The sequence below is a fragment of the Capra hircus genome, chromosome 1 (assembly GCF_001704415.2).
Source record: "Capra hircus breed San Clemente chromosome 1, ASM170441v1, whole genome shotgun sequence".
NCBI classification, from domain to species: Eukaryota; Metazoa; Chordata; class Mammalia; order Artiodactyla; family Bovidae; genus Capra; species Capra hircus.
Window position 1 is genome coordinate 106,618,010 of NC_030808.1, and position 19,370 is coordinate 106,637,379.

The 19,370-nt window shown below is 37.3% G+C and overlaps 1 protein-coding gene across 6 annotated transcripts in view; it reads left to right on the forward strand.

Moving 5' to 3' along the window:
- IFT80 (intraflagellar transport 80) overlaps window positions 1-19,370 on the forward strand; it is a 127,517-nt gene that overhangs the window by 5,159 nt on the left and 102,988 nt on the right. For 4 of the 6 annotated variants that reach the window (XM_018048286.1, XM_018048274.1, XM_018048290.1 and 1 more), the window contains 2 exons: window positions 7,305-7,389; window positions 9,839-10,060. The exons of 1 other annotated variant lie outside the window; for it this stretch is intronic. In XM_018048286.1, the coding sequence (XP_017903775.1) occupies window positions 7,353-7,389; window positions 9,839-10,060 (259 nt within the window). In that variant the 5' untranslated portion in view covers window positions 7,305-7,352. Of the gene's footprint in view, window positions 1-7,304; window positions 7,390-9,838; window positions 10,061-19,370 lie in introns of those variants that run through there. One more of the 6 variants, XM_018048293.1, reaches the window with a different exon arrangement.

The window sequence follows — 19,370 nt, forward strand, 5'->3', positions numbered from 1 at the left end:
ACCTAGGTAATTTGCCTGTGTCCTAGCTATAAGGAGGGCTACAGAGGAAATAATTTTTTATTTGTAAGGTAGGAGATTTCCCAGAGCTGGAGAAGGAAATCAAAAGTGTTGAGAGGTGGGGCGAAAAAAGAATCAATAACCATTATTACCAATTTCCTGCTCTTCACTAATGTATGTGACTATGTTTCTCTATGCCAGTGCTGAGTTCTGGGTGTTTTGTATTTGGTCACTTTGACAACAGGAAATGGTATCTAGTGTTTTTCATTTTCATTTCTTTAATTAAAATTAAGGCTGTGCCTTATTTCATGTTTTTGATTGCCCACTGACCATCCTTATTTATGTTTTTGTGAACTGTCAGTCTACAAATGAAGTACTCCATTATCAGTGTCCTTGATCAGATGGCTTCTTGGGACCATGCTGTCTTAGTTATCTTCTGTTTCTGTTGTATTGCCATTTGATCCCTGTCCACTGGTTCCTTCTCCTTTGCTCCGAAACATACAGGCTAGTGTGACAGGAGCAGTTTGAGTGAAAAGAGAGGAAACAGGAGATGAGGTTAGAGACATGATGTGTCTATTAGGACTCTCTGGAGAAAGAAGAGTTAATGTTGAAGCCTGTAGTCTTAGAGCTGGAAACTCAGGCAGAGTTGCATGTGCTCCTAGCAAGACTTCCCTTTTCTCTCTTATGGAACTTTTCCTCAGCACCACAAACCTCCTAAGAAAACCATTCCAGGAAGAAGACAATTTAAACTGATTATCCGCCTTCCTTTATTTGACCATGGGGACTATTCCATCATTCATTACATCCCTGTTTACCTCAGTTTCCACATTCAAGACTATTAATCCCCTGCATTAGTTCACTATTAAGTTTAACTACTGATGACACTAACTTAAACATGATAAAACTTTATTTTCTATCACTTAAAGGTTAGATAGGACTGGTAGGACTCTCTATAAGGTCAAGAATCTTGGTTCCTTCTGTTTTGTTGCTGCATTATGTATGTCTTGATGCATGGCAGGGAGCATGTTATTATTTTCCAAGTTTTAATTTGCCAATTATGTTGATTTATATTGCTTTTATAAGAGGTAATTCATTTATTTTTCATATTGTCACTGTGGGTAACCATTACTGTTGGATAGTGTTATCTATTACCCCCACCACAAGATATAAATCCCAGATTGGGCCATGAGGTTGACGATTTTGTAATATCCCCATTGGATTTAAGAATTGTTGATGTCCTATGTGGTTCCACCCAGTTTTTAGGGCAGTTAAGAAACATAATCTTTATTTTGGATGGCTAAGAATGCAGCAAAACTTTAGATTCTTCTACCACAGAGGCAGGGAAGAATGAAGAAGGACAGCTGGCTCTTTTTTTCCATTTGCCACCATCTGTCCTAGACTTAGCTCTTCCCCATCTAAACCCTACCACTCTACCTTTTGGAACTCATAGTATGTCACTGACCAAATCTATGTTCTCAGTGTTTTGGAGTAAACATTATAGTTTTGTCTTTTAACTTCTTAGTCTAATGTAAACCTGGTTGTTTCCTAAGAAAACTACTTTCCTCTTGGCTGTTTCAAATGGAGGCAGTTTTGCATTTCAAACCTCCATGTGTCAAAGGACCTTTTTTTCTCATTAGGGTTCTGCACAATTGATTGTGTTTCTCTTTCCTCTTGTCCCTTTGAGACAAGTCTTACGAGATCAAACCATTCTCTTCTTTGCCTTTTTGCAGTCATCTACAGATCTTTTTGCTGTTTTTTCTTCGTTCAGTGAATAGTATTTTAGCATCTGGGTACTGTGTCTATCTCCACCACTATTCTTGTCATTATTCTCAGTGATTTAACATTCCCAAATCAGTCCTTTGTTTCTCTGTCCTCTCAGTTTCTTGACCTTGGCCAGCCACTTTGACAGTCTTTGCCTACCTCATCATTAACAATATCTATACTTTCCCAAAATCTGTTTTTAAGTATCTCATTGTCTATCTGTCTCCACTTGTTTTTCTCTAGTTTACTTCCTCTAGAATCTTAATGCTGACAGTTCTTCAGACTTCAGTAGGACTTCTAGGTTGTTGAAGCTACCATCTGTTCAAGTTCTGCTGGGTAGTCCCATCCCATGGCTTTGAATATAACCTTTGTGCTGATAACCCTCAAACTGAGGTCTCAGTGATATCTCCAGCTCTGCCCTATCTGTTAACTCCAGACAAATATACAAATATTTGTATATTTGTATATCTACTTTCTCCTTGGATTCGTCATTCAGATATCTAAAGTCACCTTAAAGTTAGCCAACCCAAAACAGAAATTTTATATGCCTTCCAACCTGTTCCTCCATTCAGTTCAGTTCAGTTGCTCAGTCGTGTCTGACTTTTTGGGACTCCATGAACTGCAGCATGCCAGGCCTCCCTGTCCATCAGCAAATCCTAGGGTCTACCCAAACTTATGTCCATTGAGTCAGTGATGCCATCTAACCATCTCATCCTCTGTCGTCCCCTTCTCCTCCTACCTTCAATCTTTCCCAACATCAGGGTCTTTTCAAATGAGTCAGCTTTTCGCATCAGGTGGCCAAAATATTGGAGTTTCAGCTTCAATATCTGTCCTTCCAATGAACACCCAGGACTGATTTCCTTTAGGATGGATTGGTTGGATCTCCTTGCAGTCCAAGGGACTCTCAAGAGTCTTCTCCAACACCACAGTTCAAAAGCATCAATTCTTCGGCGCTCAGCTTTCTTTATAGTCCAACTCTCACATCCATACATGACCACTGGAAAAACCATAGCCTTGACTAGACGAACCTTTGTTGGCAAAGTAATGTCTCTGTTTTTTAATATGCTGTCTAGGTTAGTTGTAACTTTCCATTAGTCTTTTTCATTTCAGGAAATGGCAGCTCCATTGTGCCTGTTGAAACTTGAGTCATTTTGGTTTCTCTTTCTCTTAAACCAAATTCATCAACGAATCCTGTATAATTTTATTTCAAAATATATTCAGAATATGACTCATTCATATCATTGGTATCCCTACTGCCTTCCTCATCAATCCACTTTTGTTCTCTCCTGGGTTGTTGAAATCCTAACTGGCCTCTTTGCTTCCAGTCTTGCTCATTTTTGCTTTTTTTTTCTTGTTATACCATCTGTAGTGTTCTCCATAGTGATATTTTAAAACTGTATGTCAGATAACATCATTCCACTGGCTTCTCTGTTTATTCAGAAGAAAAAAGAGAAACTTTTATTGTGGTTTTCCAACCTTTATGTGATCTGTGTCCCTCCCTCTTCTTCCCCAGTTTCCTGCCATCCTCTTCACTCCCTCTGTATTGGCCATACTGGCCTTATGATCTGACTTAGCTTTAACAGCATTACTAGCTACTGTGTTTAGCAGAGTTTGAAGGATAAATGTAGGATCAGGAAAATTAGTTTTGGAGCTATGACAGTACTTGAGGATGATGGTGGCTTTAGACTTACGTTAGAGATACTGAGAAGTGGCCAGATTTGGAGTATGTTTTGGTAGTTTGGTGATCAGGATTTCCTGGGGACAGTTTTTCCTCTTAAGCCCCATGAATGTTGACTCATGCTAGATCAAAGACAATTATAAATGATTTTTAGTAGCAGAAGCTACTGCTTTTAGATAGTTGCTCCTGTCTGCTTCCTGTATAAAGTTGCAAAATAGATTATTTCATACTCTAGAAATTTTCTGTTATTTCCCCTCCCATGCCACTTACCACTGACTAGTCAGATCCTTGGTCATCAATCCCTTTGGGCAGCTAAAAACACCCTAGTGCAACCCTCAGACAGCTTTGCACTTCCCTGAATTGACTGTGCTCTAATTTGTTGTTGTTGTTCAGTTACTAAGTTGTGTCCTACTCTTGCGGCTCCCATGGACTGCAGCATACCTGGCTTCCCTGTCCACTATCTCCCTGAGTTTACTCAAATTCATGTCTATTGAGTCAGTGATGCTATCTTACCGTCTCATCCTCTGCTGCCTGCTTCTTCTTTTGCCTTTAGTCTTTCTCAGCGTCAGAGTCTTTCCCGATGAGATCAGCTCTTCACATCAGGTGGCCAAAGTGTTGGAGCTTCAGCACCAGTCCTTCAGGTGAATATTCAGGGTTGATTTCCTTTAGGATTGACTGGTTTGATCTCCTTGCAGTCCAAGGGACTCTCAAGAGTCTTCTCCAACACCACAGTTCAAAAGCATCAATTCTTTGTCACTCAGCATTCTTTATGGTCCAACTCTCACATTCATACATGACTACTGGAAAAACCATAGCTATTCATTTATTCCTCTATTCATTCTCACACCAGAATGCACATATGCTTCATGCACATGATCTCCGCTCAATAGGATGTACAAAGAAGTGTTTTCTGAGCAAAAGAGAATCTTCCCAGTGTTAGGATGCTACCCTCCTCTTTCTCTGATTCCTTGGCACTGTATTTCTGAACAGTTGCAAATTACTTTCTCATGAAAAACATACTGTCTTTACTGTCTATATGGGATGATGATTTCTTTTGGTAAGGAATGATTCCTAATTATTATGGATTTCAGCAGTTGGAGATATTTTGATGTAGTATACACCATGCCTTTGCTAAAGATCTTTAAAGTTTCTGGTTAAAATTGTATATTTGCACACATGAATTCTTGTTTATTATGTTGTTTCTCATTTCCAAAAGCAACAGTTTATCTGCCTTTATTCTTTTAAAATCCTTATAAGCTGGGTGAGTTTGAAACAGCAGCATGTTTTTACTTTTTTCCCCCCCTCTAGTTAAAGGAGGTCTGATAGAAGGGAGGTAGTAGTTTCAAGAAAGGTGCTAAAACTCCTAAGGACCAAAAGTGAGCCTTAGAAGTGTGACTAGGAGAGATTATTTTCTTGATCTGGCTGCTATATGCAGGTTATACTTCAGAAGTTATACATAAATCTCCTTAAGTGAACTGGAGAAGGGAGAGAGAAGATTTCTGACCCTAACTGTTTAGTAACTGGATAAAAAACTTCAGATTTTTTTCTATGGCCTTAACAACTTTCTACTCATCCTCACAAATTTATGAGTAAGTAAAAAAGGTGCTTTGAGATATAGCTGTATTTCTGCTAAGCTAAGTCACGTCAGTAGTGTCTGACTCTGTGCGACCCCATAGATGGCAGCCTACCAGGCTCCCCTGTCCCTGGAATTCTCCAGGCAAGAACACTGGAGTGGGTTGCCATTTCCTTCTCCAATGCATGAAAGTGAAAAGCGAAAGTAAATTTGCTCAGTTGTGTCTGACTCAGCGACTCCATGGACTGCAACCTACCAGGCTCCTGCGTCCATGGGATTTTCCAGGCGAGAGTACTGGAATGGGTTGCCATTGCCTTTTCCGTAGCTGTATTTAGCACCTTGCTAATCTAAAAGTCTTCTCAGTTTGGGAGAATGAGAAGTTATCTAAGGCAGGACCACTGAATTCTTACCTATCACTAAACACCTCCTTTGATGTAGTTAGCAGTAATTTTCTACTTGGTGAAGAGGATTTTTTTCCTTTAATTACACTTTCATTTATTTTTTTTTCTCTAGGTTAGTAATATGATTCAAAGAATCCCATAACTGTAAATTGGATTCAAACAATTTAGCATTTTCTTCATTTGTATCTTTTGATAGCATGGTTATTTGTGAGAGTGTAACTTGTTTTTCTAAGTTTTTGTTTGCCAGTTACATTGTGATTTTTATATATTTTTTATAAGGGATTTATTAGCTCTTTCGTAGATAACTTGCTTATTTTTCACTTTGTCACCATGGCGGCCATAACTGGTGGCAGTCTGTTTACCTCCAATAGAATGTAAATCTCAGATTTGATCACTAGGTTGATGATGTCATAGTATTCCCATGTGGGTTCAATAATTAAATCCCATAAAAATGTATCTTAGTCTTTGATGAGACCTTTGGAATTTATTTTAATGTATATCCATTCACTGGAAAAGGTCAATTTTCATTCCAACCCCAAAGAAAGGCAGTGCCAAAGAATATTCAAACTACTGCATAATTGCACTCATCTCATGCACTAGCAAAGTAATGCTCAAAATTCTCCAAGCCAGTCTTCAACAATACGTGAAGCATGATTTACTGGATTTAGAAAAGGCAGAGGAACCAGAGATCAAATTGCCAACGTCCGTTGGTTCATCGAGAAAGCAAGAGAGTTCCAGAAAAATATCTACTTCTACTTTATTGACTACACCAACGCCTTGACTGTGTGGACTGCAACAAACTGTGGAAAATTCTGAAAGAGATGGGAATACCAGACCGCCTGACCTGCCTCCTGAGAAATCTATATGCAGGTAAAGGAACAACAGAACTGCACGTGGAACAACAGACTGGTTCCAAATCGGGAAAGGAGTACGTCAAGGCTGTATATTGTCACTCTGCCTATTTAACTTATATGCAGAGTGTATCGTGAAATATCAGGCTGGATGAAGCACAAGCTGGAATCAAGATTGCTTGGAGAAATATCAATAACCTCAGATACACAGATGACACCACCCTTATGGCAGAATGCAAAGAAGAATTAAAGAGCCTCTTGATGGAAGTGAAAGAGGCAAGTGAAAAAGTTGGCTTAAAGCTCAACATTCAGAAAACTAAGATCGTGGCATCCGATCACATCACTTTGTGACAAATAGATGGGGAAACAGTGAGAGATTTTATTTTTTGGGGCTCCAAAATCACTGCAGATGGTGATTGCAGCCATGAAATTAAAAGACTAGCTGTGACCAACCTAAACAGCATATTAAAAAGCAGCGACATTACTTTGCCAACAAGTCTGTCTAGTCAAAGCTATGGTTTTTCCAGTAGTCATGTATGGATGTGAGAGTTGGACTATAAAGCTGAGTGCCGAATAATTGATGATTTTGAACTGTGGTGTTGGAGAAGACTCTTGAGAGTCCCTTGGACTGCATGGAGATCCAACCAGTCCATCCTAAAGGAAATTAGTCCTAAATATTCATTGGAAGGACTGATGCTAAAGTTGAAGCTCCCATAGTTTAAAAAATCTTTTGACTAGGCCTCAAGACAGCCCTTGGAAATTATTTACCTGGTCAGATTTACTGACATTCTGTACTTGTAGGACTGTTTTAGGCAGGTTGTAGAGAACCTCTGAAGTCCCACCTAAAGCCTCCAGTCACCCATTGGCTGAATTAGTCCACTGACTAGTTTTCTTCCTCTTTCCATGTATTTGATGCCAGCAGGATTGAAAGTGCTTCAGTCATTGGGGTGCTAAGGACCGATGTTTTGTTTGCTTTTAATTTTGTGTGTATATATATTTGTTTTTAATGTGTATTCTGTATTTTCCTCCTTTTATTTTTACAGTGAATTCAGTCAGGTGGCATTTAAAAAATTTTACTGGAAGGTGGAGACATGAGGCTGAAGATATCTCTTTTAAAAGAACCAAAGCATATCCTTTTAATACTTATAAACCTTATTGTGATCTCCTTATTGTAGTATTATTAAAAGTTTTCTTCTATTTTGTAGTCTAGTTGGAGAATGGATTTTTTCATTCCTTTAATGATAGTTTTGTAAATTATTTCTGAAATATTTGAGGTTGTATGTTGCAGGTATTTTTCCAAAGCAAATTATTTGCACTAAATCTTTCAAATATTTATTAACTTTTTTTCTTACTTTACTTTAGTACTACTGTACTTAAGTACATAAAAAAGGTTGGTTTTTGTTTAGTCTAAAATTTTAAAAAGAAGTTTTTTTTTTTTTTAGAAAAATCAAGTAATTTCTCTCTTTATAAGACCTAGTATGTTTTCACTGAATTCTGTTCTGTTTTTTCATACTCATAACAAAATGGAGGGTAAGCTAGGGAAGTCTGAGCAGTCAGACCTTTATTATTTCATGTGTGAATGTGGCAATAATAAATATTTTATCAAATGCATGACCCTGTATTTTGTCAGCAAGAACTCCCAATTATATGTCAGAAAGATATGGTAGGCCCCATTACCTTCATTCGTAGTTATTTAGACCAGTGCTTCTAAAAGTATCATCTTCAGACTTTATTACAGGCCTGTGAAGGGATAAGAACAGAAATTGAAAGTAAGAGGGAAGAAATTTTTGTAGCAATTTGACAGTCACAACATCCAAATGTAAGATCATTTTCCTAGTAATTCATTTTATTTTACCTTACAAAATGTTACTCTTTAACATATTTGAAATAAAGAAAAATGTGATCCTTCAGCGATAGAAAAGCAGTGTTTTAGACATTTGATCAAATGTTTTGAATTTATATTACTTTTTTTTTTTTTACTGTTTGAGTGAAGATGTAATTCCTTTTATTTCTCATTGAATCACTTTTATTCTTTTTTCAAAGTGTGCCCTCGGAGGTCATGCTTTTTACAGTCTTATAGATTTTGACTGTCTAGTGTCTGCTTTTACCTTTTCAAGCTGAAGAATAATGGTATTTTTAGACTTTCTTATTCTAGCAGTCCTCTCATTTCTCCCATAATTTTAGCTGACTTACTAGTTTGAAGACACCTCACATATGTCTGCTGGGTACTTACATCAGTTTTTATGAGGATAAAATTAATGTTTTTTTGTTTTGGAGTGTGTGTGTTTATTTTCTTTCTAGGTTTTAGCTGACACTTTACCTTTGTATAATAAAGATTTTAACTAACACTGTTTAAGCTATGACAGTTATACTGAAAGAATTTTTTCAATAATGGTCTAGTGATAGCAAGGTTCTTTTGTTTAAATTTTACTTTGAATTCTGAGTATTCCAATGCCACTTTGTTACCTATTTGTGCAGACTCTTCAGACCCTTCTATAATTTCATTTTTTACCTTTCTGGTTATTTGCTTAATCTATCATATTTTGAAGTATTAAAAAAACTTAGAACATCCCAGAATAATTATGGCACATAGTCTCTTTCTTTTTTCTTAGAGTTTATTGATTGCTTGGATAGAAAGCGTTGATGAAAAGAGAAGGAAGTAAAATGATTATACAATAACAACAAAAGAGCAAACAATCCAACTAGGATGATATGGTAATATAGAAATCCATATATAAACAGGAGAAAGCATCTCTCATGAAAGACAATCTAAAGTTTCTTCTGTAGGATACACAACTCTGCTAGGGTAAGAGCCTGTTCTAATGGAGGAAGTAAGGGCCAGTTTAGCACCTCAATTTATAGAAATCTACTTGATAAATCAGAGACCAAAAAATAGGTTAAAGTAAGAATTTTAGGGTTTATGTCTTATCCATATCACCTTGTGTGGGCAGTAAATTGTAACTGAATTACTTCCTGAATTTAATGTCAGGAAGTTTGATAGGATTTTAGTTTCAGCTATTAAGCTGTAAATTTTTTCCTGGGTAAATTATTATGTCATTTAAGCAGGTATTTAACTGTTAGATTTCAGTGTTCTTTTAGCAGTTGATTTTTAAAAACTTATCAAAATGATACATGCTTATTCTAATAACAATTCAGATATAGGTAAATTCAAAAAATACATATTTCCCTTTTCTCCCCACTTATCCTGCAACAGATTAGAGTAGACTTTTCATTCCTTTTAATCTGTTAGGTGTCTTTCTGCATCTTTTGGCCTTGTTTATAGAATCTTTTGTAACACATTAAATTTTTTTTCATGTATTAAATCTTTCTTTTTTTCTCTTTTGGCACCTGGGTTTCTTATCCTGCTTTCCATTCTTCTTACAACTGTTTTGATAGATGCTTATTTTCCTTTCCTTATATGGAAAAAATATGAAAGTCATACACTAAAACATAGGTTTTGAAGCTTGAAACATTTGGCCCTATTTTATACTGTTCTTAAAATGTGCATCTGCAAGATATTGTGTTTGTTAAAACTGAAGGCTTTTGTGTGTTTTATGTCTCCTTAATATGGTGACACATCAAGAATTAGTAAGCTGTGTGGGCTGGACTACTGCTGAAGAGCTGTATTCATGTAGTGATGATCACCAGATAGTGAAGTGGAACTTGTTAACCGGTGAAACAAGTCAAATAGTAAAGCTGCCTGATGATATTTACCCAATAGACCTTCATTGGTTTCCAAAAAGTTTAGGCATAAAGAAACAAACTCAAGCAGAAATCTTTGTCCTCACAAGTTCTGATGGTAAGTTTTTAATAAACATTATTTGCTCATCTTTGTTTGTAAAAAATACTGCTTCTTAGTATGATTTATGTTTTGAGTTGTTTGTCCATTTCCTATGTGGTCAGTTGGTCTGACCAACTGTCACGGAAGAAAGTGAGTTAAACTGGCATATACTGAAATCAAGTGTGAACTTAGGGCTTTACTTTTTCTGTTTTCACAGATATTGTTGTGCTTTTAACAGTTTTGGTTTCTAATTTCTTAAAGTTTAACAGTGTAAAATAACCACACTAACAATAGGTATAACACACATTCATTTAGTAAGGTCTCTAATAAAGTCTTTATTTTCTAGTACGTGCTAATTTGGGCTTCCCAGATGGCACTAGTGGTAAAGAACCCACCTGCCAATGCGGGAGATGTAAGAGATGCAGGTTGGATCCCTGGGTTGGGAAGATCCCCTGGAGAAGGACATGGCAACCCACTCCACTATTCTTACCTGGAGAATCCAATAGACAGAGGAGCTTGGCAGGCTACAGTGTGAAGAGTCAGACAGGACTGAAGCAACTTAGCACACATACTAATTTTCACTTACAGAGGTGGAAAGTAGTTTGATCATAGCCTTATTATTGGTGAGTGAAAGGCACCATTTTTCTACTTTTTAAGGAGATGTTTTTGTTTCTTAGAAATAACTTGAACTGTTTTCTGTCTGTGTGTGCGCGTGTGCTAAGTTGCCTCAGTCGTGTCTGACTCTGCGATCCTATGGACTGTAACCTGCCAGGCTCCTCTGTCCATGGGGATTCTCCAGGCAAGAATACTGGAGTGGGTTGCCATGCCCTTCTCCAGGGGATCTTCCCAACCCAAGGATTGAACCCATGTCTCTGATGTCTCCTGCAATGGCAGGTGGGTTCTTTACTAGTGCCACCTGGGAAGCCCTTTCCATCTGTATTACACTTTTTATCTTTGGTGTCAGTTAGGAGTACTTTCATCAAAGTAACAGTAACTTATTAGGCTAACAACTTACTTACACACAGCTCGAGTTTTCTGGTTTACCTAGCTCCTGGGGAAGATCTTTAAGCACAGAGGCAGCAGGCCCCTAACCCTTACATCTCTTGGACAGACTCTCCCCAGGTGAGCATGAATGGCAGCCAGCAGCCCAAGGCTTAATTTACAAGAAGAGGAAAATCAGCAGACACAGTGCCTCTTTCTCAGTCCCTCTTGCAGTCACCTTGCAGAAAGGGTCCAAGCTTGGGTCATGTGCCCATCAGTGAGTGAATCATTTTAGTCAAGGGATTGGGACACTGATTGCCTGAGCATGGCAGGCCTTTGGCCACTGTGGAAAGGGAGAGAAGAGGGCTTTTGTAACCAGAAGAAGAAAGGGATGTTACGGCAAACAATCACATCAGATCCCAGTTCTTCTACAGGCAGAATGTATGGCAAATTTTAAACTTACTTCCTGAGTCTTGATTAGATGAAATATTGTATGAAAGTATTTAATACAGTGCTTAGTGCTTACAAGATTGACTCTGAAAAGAGCTAGACTTGTTTACCTCTGATGATAATATGAAGGGTAGACTTAAAAAAACTTAATTTTGATATAATTTCACATTTATAGAAAAGATGTAAGAATTGTACTGATAATTCCTGCATATTCTTTATTCATATTCACTTATTGTTAACATTTTGTCCCATGTACTTACTTTATCATTGCTACTCTTTTCTCTCTCTCCTGCCCCCCACACATACTTTTTCCTGAAACATTTGAGAGTAATTTACAGACATCCCACTTTAACCATATATCAGTTCAGTTCAGTTCAGTCGCTCAGTTGTGTCCAACTCTTCACAACCCCATGGACTACAGCACACCAACCCTCCCTGTCCATCACCAACTCCGGGAATCTACTCAAACTCATCTTCATTGAGTCGGTGATGCCATCCAACCGTCTCATCCTCTGTCGTCCCCTTCTCCTCCTGCCTTCCATCTTTGCCAATATCAGGGTCTTTTCCAATGAGTCAGCTCTTCGCATCAGGTGGCCAAAGTATTGGAGTTTCAGCTTTAGCATCAGTCCTTCCAAAGAACACCCAGAACTGATCTCCTTTAGGATGGACTGGTTGGATCTCCTTGCAGTCCAAGGGACTACCAAGAGTCTTCTCTAACACCACAGTTCAAAAGCATCAATTCTTCGGTGCTCAGCTTCTTTGTAGTCCAACTCTCACATCCATAATTGACTGCTGGAAAAACCATAGCCTTGACTAGATGGACCTTTGTTGGTAAAGTAATGTCTCTGCTTTTTAATATGCTGTCTAGGTTGGTCATAACTTTCCTTCCAAGGAGCAAGTGTCTTTTAATTTCATGGTTGCAATTGCCATCTGCAGTGATTTTGGAGCCCCCCAAAAGAAAGTCAGCCACTGTTTCCACTATTTCCCTATCTATTTGCCATGAAGTGATGGGACCGGATGCCATGATCTTAGTTTTCTGAATGTTGAGCTTTAAGCCAACTTTTTCACTCTCCTCTTTCACTTTCATCAAGAGGCTCTTTAGTTCTTCTTCATTTTCTGCCATAAGGGTGGTGTCATCTACATATCTGAGGTTGTTGCTGTTTCTCCCAGCAGTCTTGATTCCAGCTTGTGCTTCATCCAGCCCAGCATTTCTCATGATGTATAAATTAATTAAGCAGGGTGACAATATACAGCCTTGGCGTACCCCTTTCCTTTTTTGGAACCAGTCTGTTGTTCCATGTCCAGTTCTAGCTGTTGTTTCCTGACCTGCATATAAGTTTCTCAAGAGGCAGGTCAGGTGGTCTGGTATTCCCATCTCTGTCAGAATTTTCCACAGTTTATTGTGATCCACACAGTTAAAGGCTTTGGCATAGTCAATAAAGCAGAAATAGCTGTTTTTCGGGAACTCTCTTGCTTTTTTGATGATCCAGCGGTTGTTGGCAGTTTAATTTCTGGTTCCTCTGCCTATTCTAAAACCAGCTTGAGCATCTAGAATTTCATGGTTCATGTATTGCTGAAGCCTGGCTTGGAGAATTTTGAGCATTACTTTACTAGCATGTGAGATGAGTGTGATTGTGCGGTAGTTTGAGCATTCTTTGGTATTGCCTTTCTTTGGGATTGGAATGAACACTGACCTTTACCAGTCCTGTGACCACTGCTGAGTTTTCCAAATTTGCTGGCATATTGAGTGCAGCACTTTCATAGCATCATCTTCCAGGATTTGAAATAGCTCAACTGGAATTCCATAAACCTCCACTAGCTTTGTTCATAGTGATGCTTCCTAAGGCCCACTTGACTTGACTTCCAGGATGTCTAGCTCTAGGTGAGTGATCACACCATAGTGATTATTTGGATCGTGAAGCTCTTTTTTGTACAGGTCTTCTGTGTATTCGAGCCACCTCTTCTTAATAGCTTCTGCTTCTGTTAGGTCCATACCATTTCTTTCTTTTATTGAGCCTATCTTTGCATGAAGTGTTCCCTTGGTATCTGACTGTAGGTAAGTGATCACACCATCATGATTACCTTTGTCATTAACCATATATGGTGCTGCTGCTGCTGCGGCTAAGTCGCTTCAGTCGTGTCCGACTCGGTGCGACCCCATAGATGGCAGCCCACCAGGCTCCCCGTCCCTGGGATTCTCCAGGCAAGAGTACTGGATTGGGTTGCCATTGCCTTCTCCGTTAACCATATATACTTCAATGCATTTCCTAAGAGTAGGATTTTTCTGTTACTTAACCACAATACATTGATCAAAATCAGGAAATTTAACACTGATATAATATTGTTATCTAATCTACAGTTTGTATTCAAATTTTAGCAAGTGTCCTAATTATTTCTTTTATAGAAATTTTTTTTTCTTGTAAAGAATAATATTGTTTTTATCATATCTCATTAATCCTTTAATCTGGAGGAAATCCTCCATCTTTCTTTTATGATCTCGACTGTTTTGAAGACTATGGGCCTGTTATTCTTATAGAATGTCCAATCAATTAACTTTTGTCTGATTTTTTTTATGATTAAATTCAGCTATACATTTTTAACAGTAATACTTAAGGCATCAGAGTGGAAAATTCATAATTCTGGTTTGACCCTTTACGGGTGACATTAACTTTGATTACTTTGAAAGGTTGTATTCACTAAATTAATCTACAGTGAAAGTGAAAGTGAAGTCGCTCAGTTGTGTCCAACTCTTTGCGACCCCATGGACTGTAGCCTACCAGGCTTCTCCATCCATGGGATTTTCCAGGCAAGAGTACTGGAGTGGGTTGCCACTTCCTTCTCCACTATAAAGTTAATATTTTCCCCTTTTAGTAAATAATTTCTAAACAGATACTTTCAGACTATATAAAAATATTCTCTTCCTCCTCAAATTTTCTCCCACTATCTTAGCATTTAAGACTCTTAGCTGAGTTATTTGTTACTAAGATGGTTGCCAAATGATATTTTTTAAAATTCCATAATATCTTTTATATTGATTAGCTGGTATTCTACTTCAAGGAAGAGCCTTCTGTCTCCCGCCCATTTGTTTATTTGTTTACTTACATCAGATTAGACTCATAGATTCTTATTTCATTTTATGTTATTCGTTCTTTTTTATAATTAGCAAATAATTGCTTTACAGTGTTGTGTTGATTTCTGCCATATGACAACATAAATCAATTATAACTATATATGTGTATATATATATATATATATATATATATCTCCTCCCTCTTGAGTCTCCCTCCCACCCCACCCCCCATCCCATCCCTTGTTTTATTTCTTGAGCATCCTATCACTATCATTTACAAATTTTAATGCTAAAATTGCCCCAGATTTGGCCATTGGGAGCTCCATGAAGCCAGGTCAAATGAATTTTTGTTTTGCCATGGAGGGTGTGTTTCCTCATCTTTTGAGCACTTTGCTGGCACAAGATGTTCCAGGCTCATTTCGTACTTTCCCAGTCCCAACTTCCAAATCAGCTATTTCTCCAAGGAGATGTGTTCTTTTTTTGTGTGCTTAATGATATCTAAAAACTAAGATGAGAGTGCTGCTGCTGCTGCTAAGTTGCTTCAGTTGTGTCCGACTCTGTGCGACCCCACAGATGGCAGCCCACCAGGCTCCACCATCCTAGGATTCTTCAGGCAAGAACACTGGAGTGGGTTGCCATTTCCTTCTCCAATGCATGAAAGTGAAAAGTGAAAGTGAAGTCGCTCAGTAAGTGTCCGACTCTTGGTGACCCCATGGACTACAGCCTACCAGGCTCCTCCATCCATGGGATTTTCCAGGCAAGAGTGCTGGAGTGGGGTGCCATTGCCTTCTCCGGATGAGAGTGCTAGGTGTGTGCATTTCAGTGGGATATGTTTGCTTCAAGGCCCTCTCATAGGATGGAGCTAAGAAATATATGTTACAAACATACATCTCTACAGCTATTTCTTCCTCCCCTCCTCCCTCCCCCGCTTCCTTTACTTCCTTTCCCTTCCTCCTACATTTCCTCCCTCCCTTCCTTCCATGGTTCCTTCCCGTGACGAAAGCCATAAGTTAATTTTGATACTGCCAATTCTAGTTCAGCACTGCAGGGTTAATTCTAGGCTTTTTTCTTGATACTTGGAAACAGTGTGGAAGCTTGGCTCCCATTATTATCAGTATGTTTACTCACTTGTTTAATTCTACAATACATAGTAGGTTGTTTTAGAATTGCTAATCCATATAATTTCAAAAAAAAATAAAAGTTTAATATTTGTTTTTGTGCTTGTGTGCTTAGTTGTGTCCGACTTGTGACCCCTGGACTGTAACTCTCCAGGCTCCTCTGTTCATGGAATTTTCCAGGCAAGAATACTGGAATAGGTTGCCATTTCCTTCCCCATGAGAAACTGTATTTTATTTTTAGGTTTATTACAAAGTAAAAAAAATAAGGTAACCTACCACAACTAGATGTGGGAAAAAGAGAGAACCAAAGCAGAGTAGTTGAGTCTTTTCTCCTAGGTGGAATTACGAATATCTTGGCTCTTGTGAAAGAGAAAGTAAAAGATGGTAGTTCAAAGGAAAAAAGTGGAAGAGTGAGACTAGAAACAGAATCCAGAAATAAAAATGAAAAATGAAATGAAAAAGAAATATTCAAAAATAGAAGAAAGTGGATGCCACTGGAAGATGGTTGGTCAGGGGTTTCCTGCCAGATAAACATCTGAGATCATTTTATATATGGATGCTGTGTTCTCTGTTAATCAAATACTATAAAAAGAAGTATTATTCTGGTTTGAAAATACATATAATATGAGATCTACACTCTTAACATATTTTTAAAATATAAATTTATTTATTTTAATTGGAGGTTAATTACAATATTGTATTGGTTTTGCCATACATCAACATGGATCCGCCACAGGTATACATGTGTCTTAACACATTTTTAAGTGTATGAAAGTGAAAGAAAGTGCAAGTGAAGTCACTCAGTCGTTTCCAACTGTTTGCGACCCCATGGACTGTAGCCTATCAGGCTCCTCTGTCCATGGGATTTTCTAGGCAGGAGTGCTGGAGTGGATTGTCATTTCCTTCTCCAGGGGATCTTCCTGACCCAGGAATCGAACCCGGGTCTCCCACATAGTAGACAAACGCTTTACTGTCCGAGCCACCAGGGAAGCCAATATTTAATAATTATATATATATTATATATGTATATATATATAAACATGGAGAAACATATATGTATTTATATAATTTTGTGTAACGACAATGTTGTCCAGCGGATTGCTAGACCTTTTCACTTTGTATGATGTTAACCTAATACTTAAAATTTTTTTCTTCAAGATTTAATTCATTGCTTGAGTTTCCCTCTTATAGTTGGCACCAGCTTTCTTCTGTTGACTTTTCTCCCCCAAGACTGACAAAAAAGGTTACAGATTTTAGAGTTCATCACTGTTCCCTTTGTTATACTCTCTCCATCTTCTGTGTTAGTGGTAACATAAGAAAAAAAACCAACAAACATGGGATTTGGGGGTCAGATCCTGAAGTATATAAAGCAGACTCTTGCCAAGTATTTTGTCTCTCCAATAATTCTCTCTTCACCATTATTACCTCTTTTTTGAATAGTTCATGCAGCTGTATCCTACTTTTTAGAGGTGATATATCTTTCACAATGTGTTAAAAGATTTATATTTAAAGAAGAATTATGTGAAATGCATTAGGGGAACTGCTTTGTAAAGGAATTCTGGTGTAAAATCTCTTGTAAATCCAATAAACACTCCTTAAATTAGTGAAAGTTGAATTTTTTATACATTGTTAAATATCTTAAAGTAAGCCTTTTATTCTCTTACTGGTTAATAAGTACATTTAAAATCCCACTTTAAAAATAATTTTTGTGTTCATTTCTTTTTATCAGAAGTTAGTGGTTACTGATCTCTTTGGCTTTTTACAACCATCTGCCAAAACATTTCTGCTATAAAGCAGTCTGCAAAAGTGGTCATGTGACCTTTTTTCTAATATCCTATTCCAAGCCTTCTCATGTTTCCATGGACATTTCTTAAGGCATTTCTAACTTTGAGAAATGTGTTTCATATAATTTTAATCTACTACCTCTGTTCTTTTAAATAGCATTTTCCTCTTTTTAGTGTATCTTTAATAATAGATAAATTTTTTACATTTGGCTGTAAATATGCATGTTTTTTACCCAAATCATCCACTGTTTAATCAATGAATTGCTATCAATTAAATAAATAAATAAAGTGTTTATATTCTCTTCCCAATCCTACCCTTAGCAAATAATTAGAGGTAATTTATTTGGTCTCTAGTATTTTGGTCTAGCACTTTTAAAAATTTATAGAAAAGCTGAAGGGAAGAAGAACCAAAATCGTTAAAGGAATAATTATGTTTAAAAAATTTTTTTGATATATGTAGTTTTATACTTAGGCTTTACTTGGGTTGTGCTATTCAAGCAATGTGTAACAATCAGACAAATTACAAAGGTCAAAGATTTACTAAGTGCCAAATCTGTGCAAAGAGCTGGCCTTAGTTGTCTCAGTGTATGTCTTCTGTGAGGTTGTGGAAAGTAAGAATTCAGCATTTGTCAGAAAGTCAGGTTACATATTTTAGGATAAGAAATATCATTGATCAAAGTACATAAAATTTCTAAATATGTTGAAAAGAAATATATGGACCTTTCATTTATGGTTCACGAGTTGCTTTGTTAATCTATTTGATGATAGATTCATTCATGACATGTAGCAATTCAGTATGTTGATATTTTGTGTTAGGCAGCATGCTAACATTTAGTGAAATAGATTGGATAAAGTAAATATTGGCCACTCACTATATGTCATCTTTCTAGTTTCCTCTTTTGAAATCCACCCCTACTCATATTTTTAATGCATTAAAAAAGTATATCCAAATTAATTTTTTTAGTCTCATAAAGAGAGTACTAGTACAGTTGAATTCAAAGTAATCTTGTTACATTGAAAAATGACCCAGAGGCAAATAGAAAATTAAAAGGAAGATATGAGGAAAAGTAGATGGCACTAGTGGGTGGTTAGATGAAGGAAAGGGGTAGTTTATTGATGAGGGCCTAGAAAATAAATGATCAGGTTGAATGAGAGAAAAAAGAATGTCAAAGTCTTAAGTTACTAAGTATGGTTACTGAGTTGGTTAAACTTAATGAATGCTATTTATGTAAAAGCACTACTGCAAATAAAACTATGACTAAAACATGGTCCCTTGAAAAGAATTACAGCCCAATGAAAAATGCTGCAACAGAGCTACAAATAATATGCAGTGTGTGTAAAATGCAGGAATGATTTTGTTGATGGAAATGGTTTGGTGGTCAGTGAATAACCACAAGATGCTAGGTATAAAATATTTGAAAACCGTCTGTATTAGAATTCTCCAGAGAAACATTTTAAAGCCCACCTAATGCATCTGACTTAAATATATTTTTAATGAATTGTTAGTAAGAATCTTGAGAAGTCTTAAGTTAAAAATGAATTCAAACAAATCCTTTGAGGCAAAATCTGATTAGGCAAGCCACATAATTACTTTATAGCAAAAAAAGATATACATTTTTTGAGGGGGGGGAATTTCTAATTCCACTTACAGTTGGCTCTCAGTATCCAAGGGGGTTGGTTCCAGGACCCCTGTAGATACTAAAATCTACAGATGGCAAAGTCCCTTGTATAAAATGGCATAGTATTTGCACATAACCTACGCACATCCTCCCATATACTTTAAGTCATCTCTGAAAGTGAAAGTGAAGTTGCTTAGTTGTGTGGGACTCTGCTACCCCATGGACTGTAGCCCACCAAGCTCTGCTGTCCATGGGATTGTTCAGGCAGAATACTGGAGTGGGTTGTCATTTCCTTCTCCAGGGGAT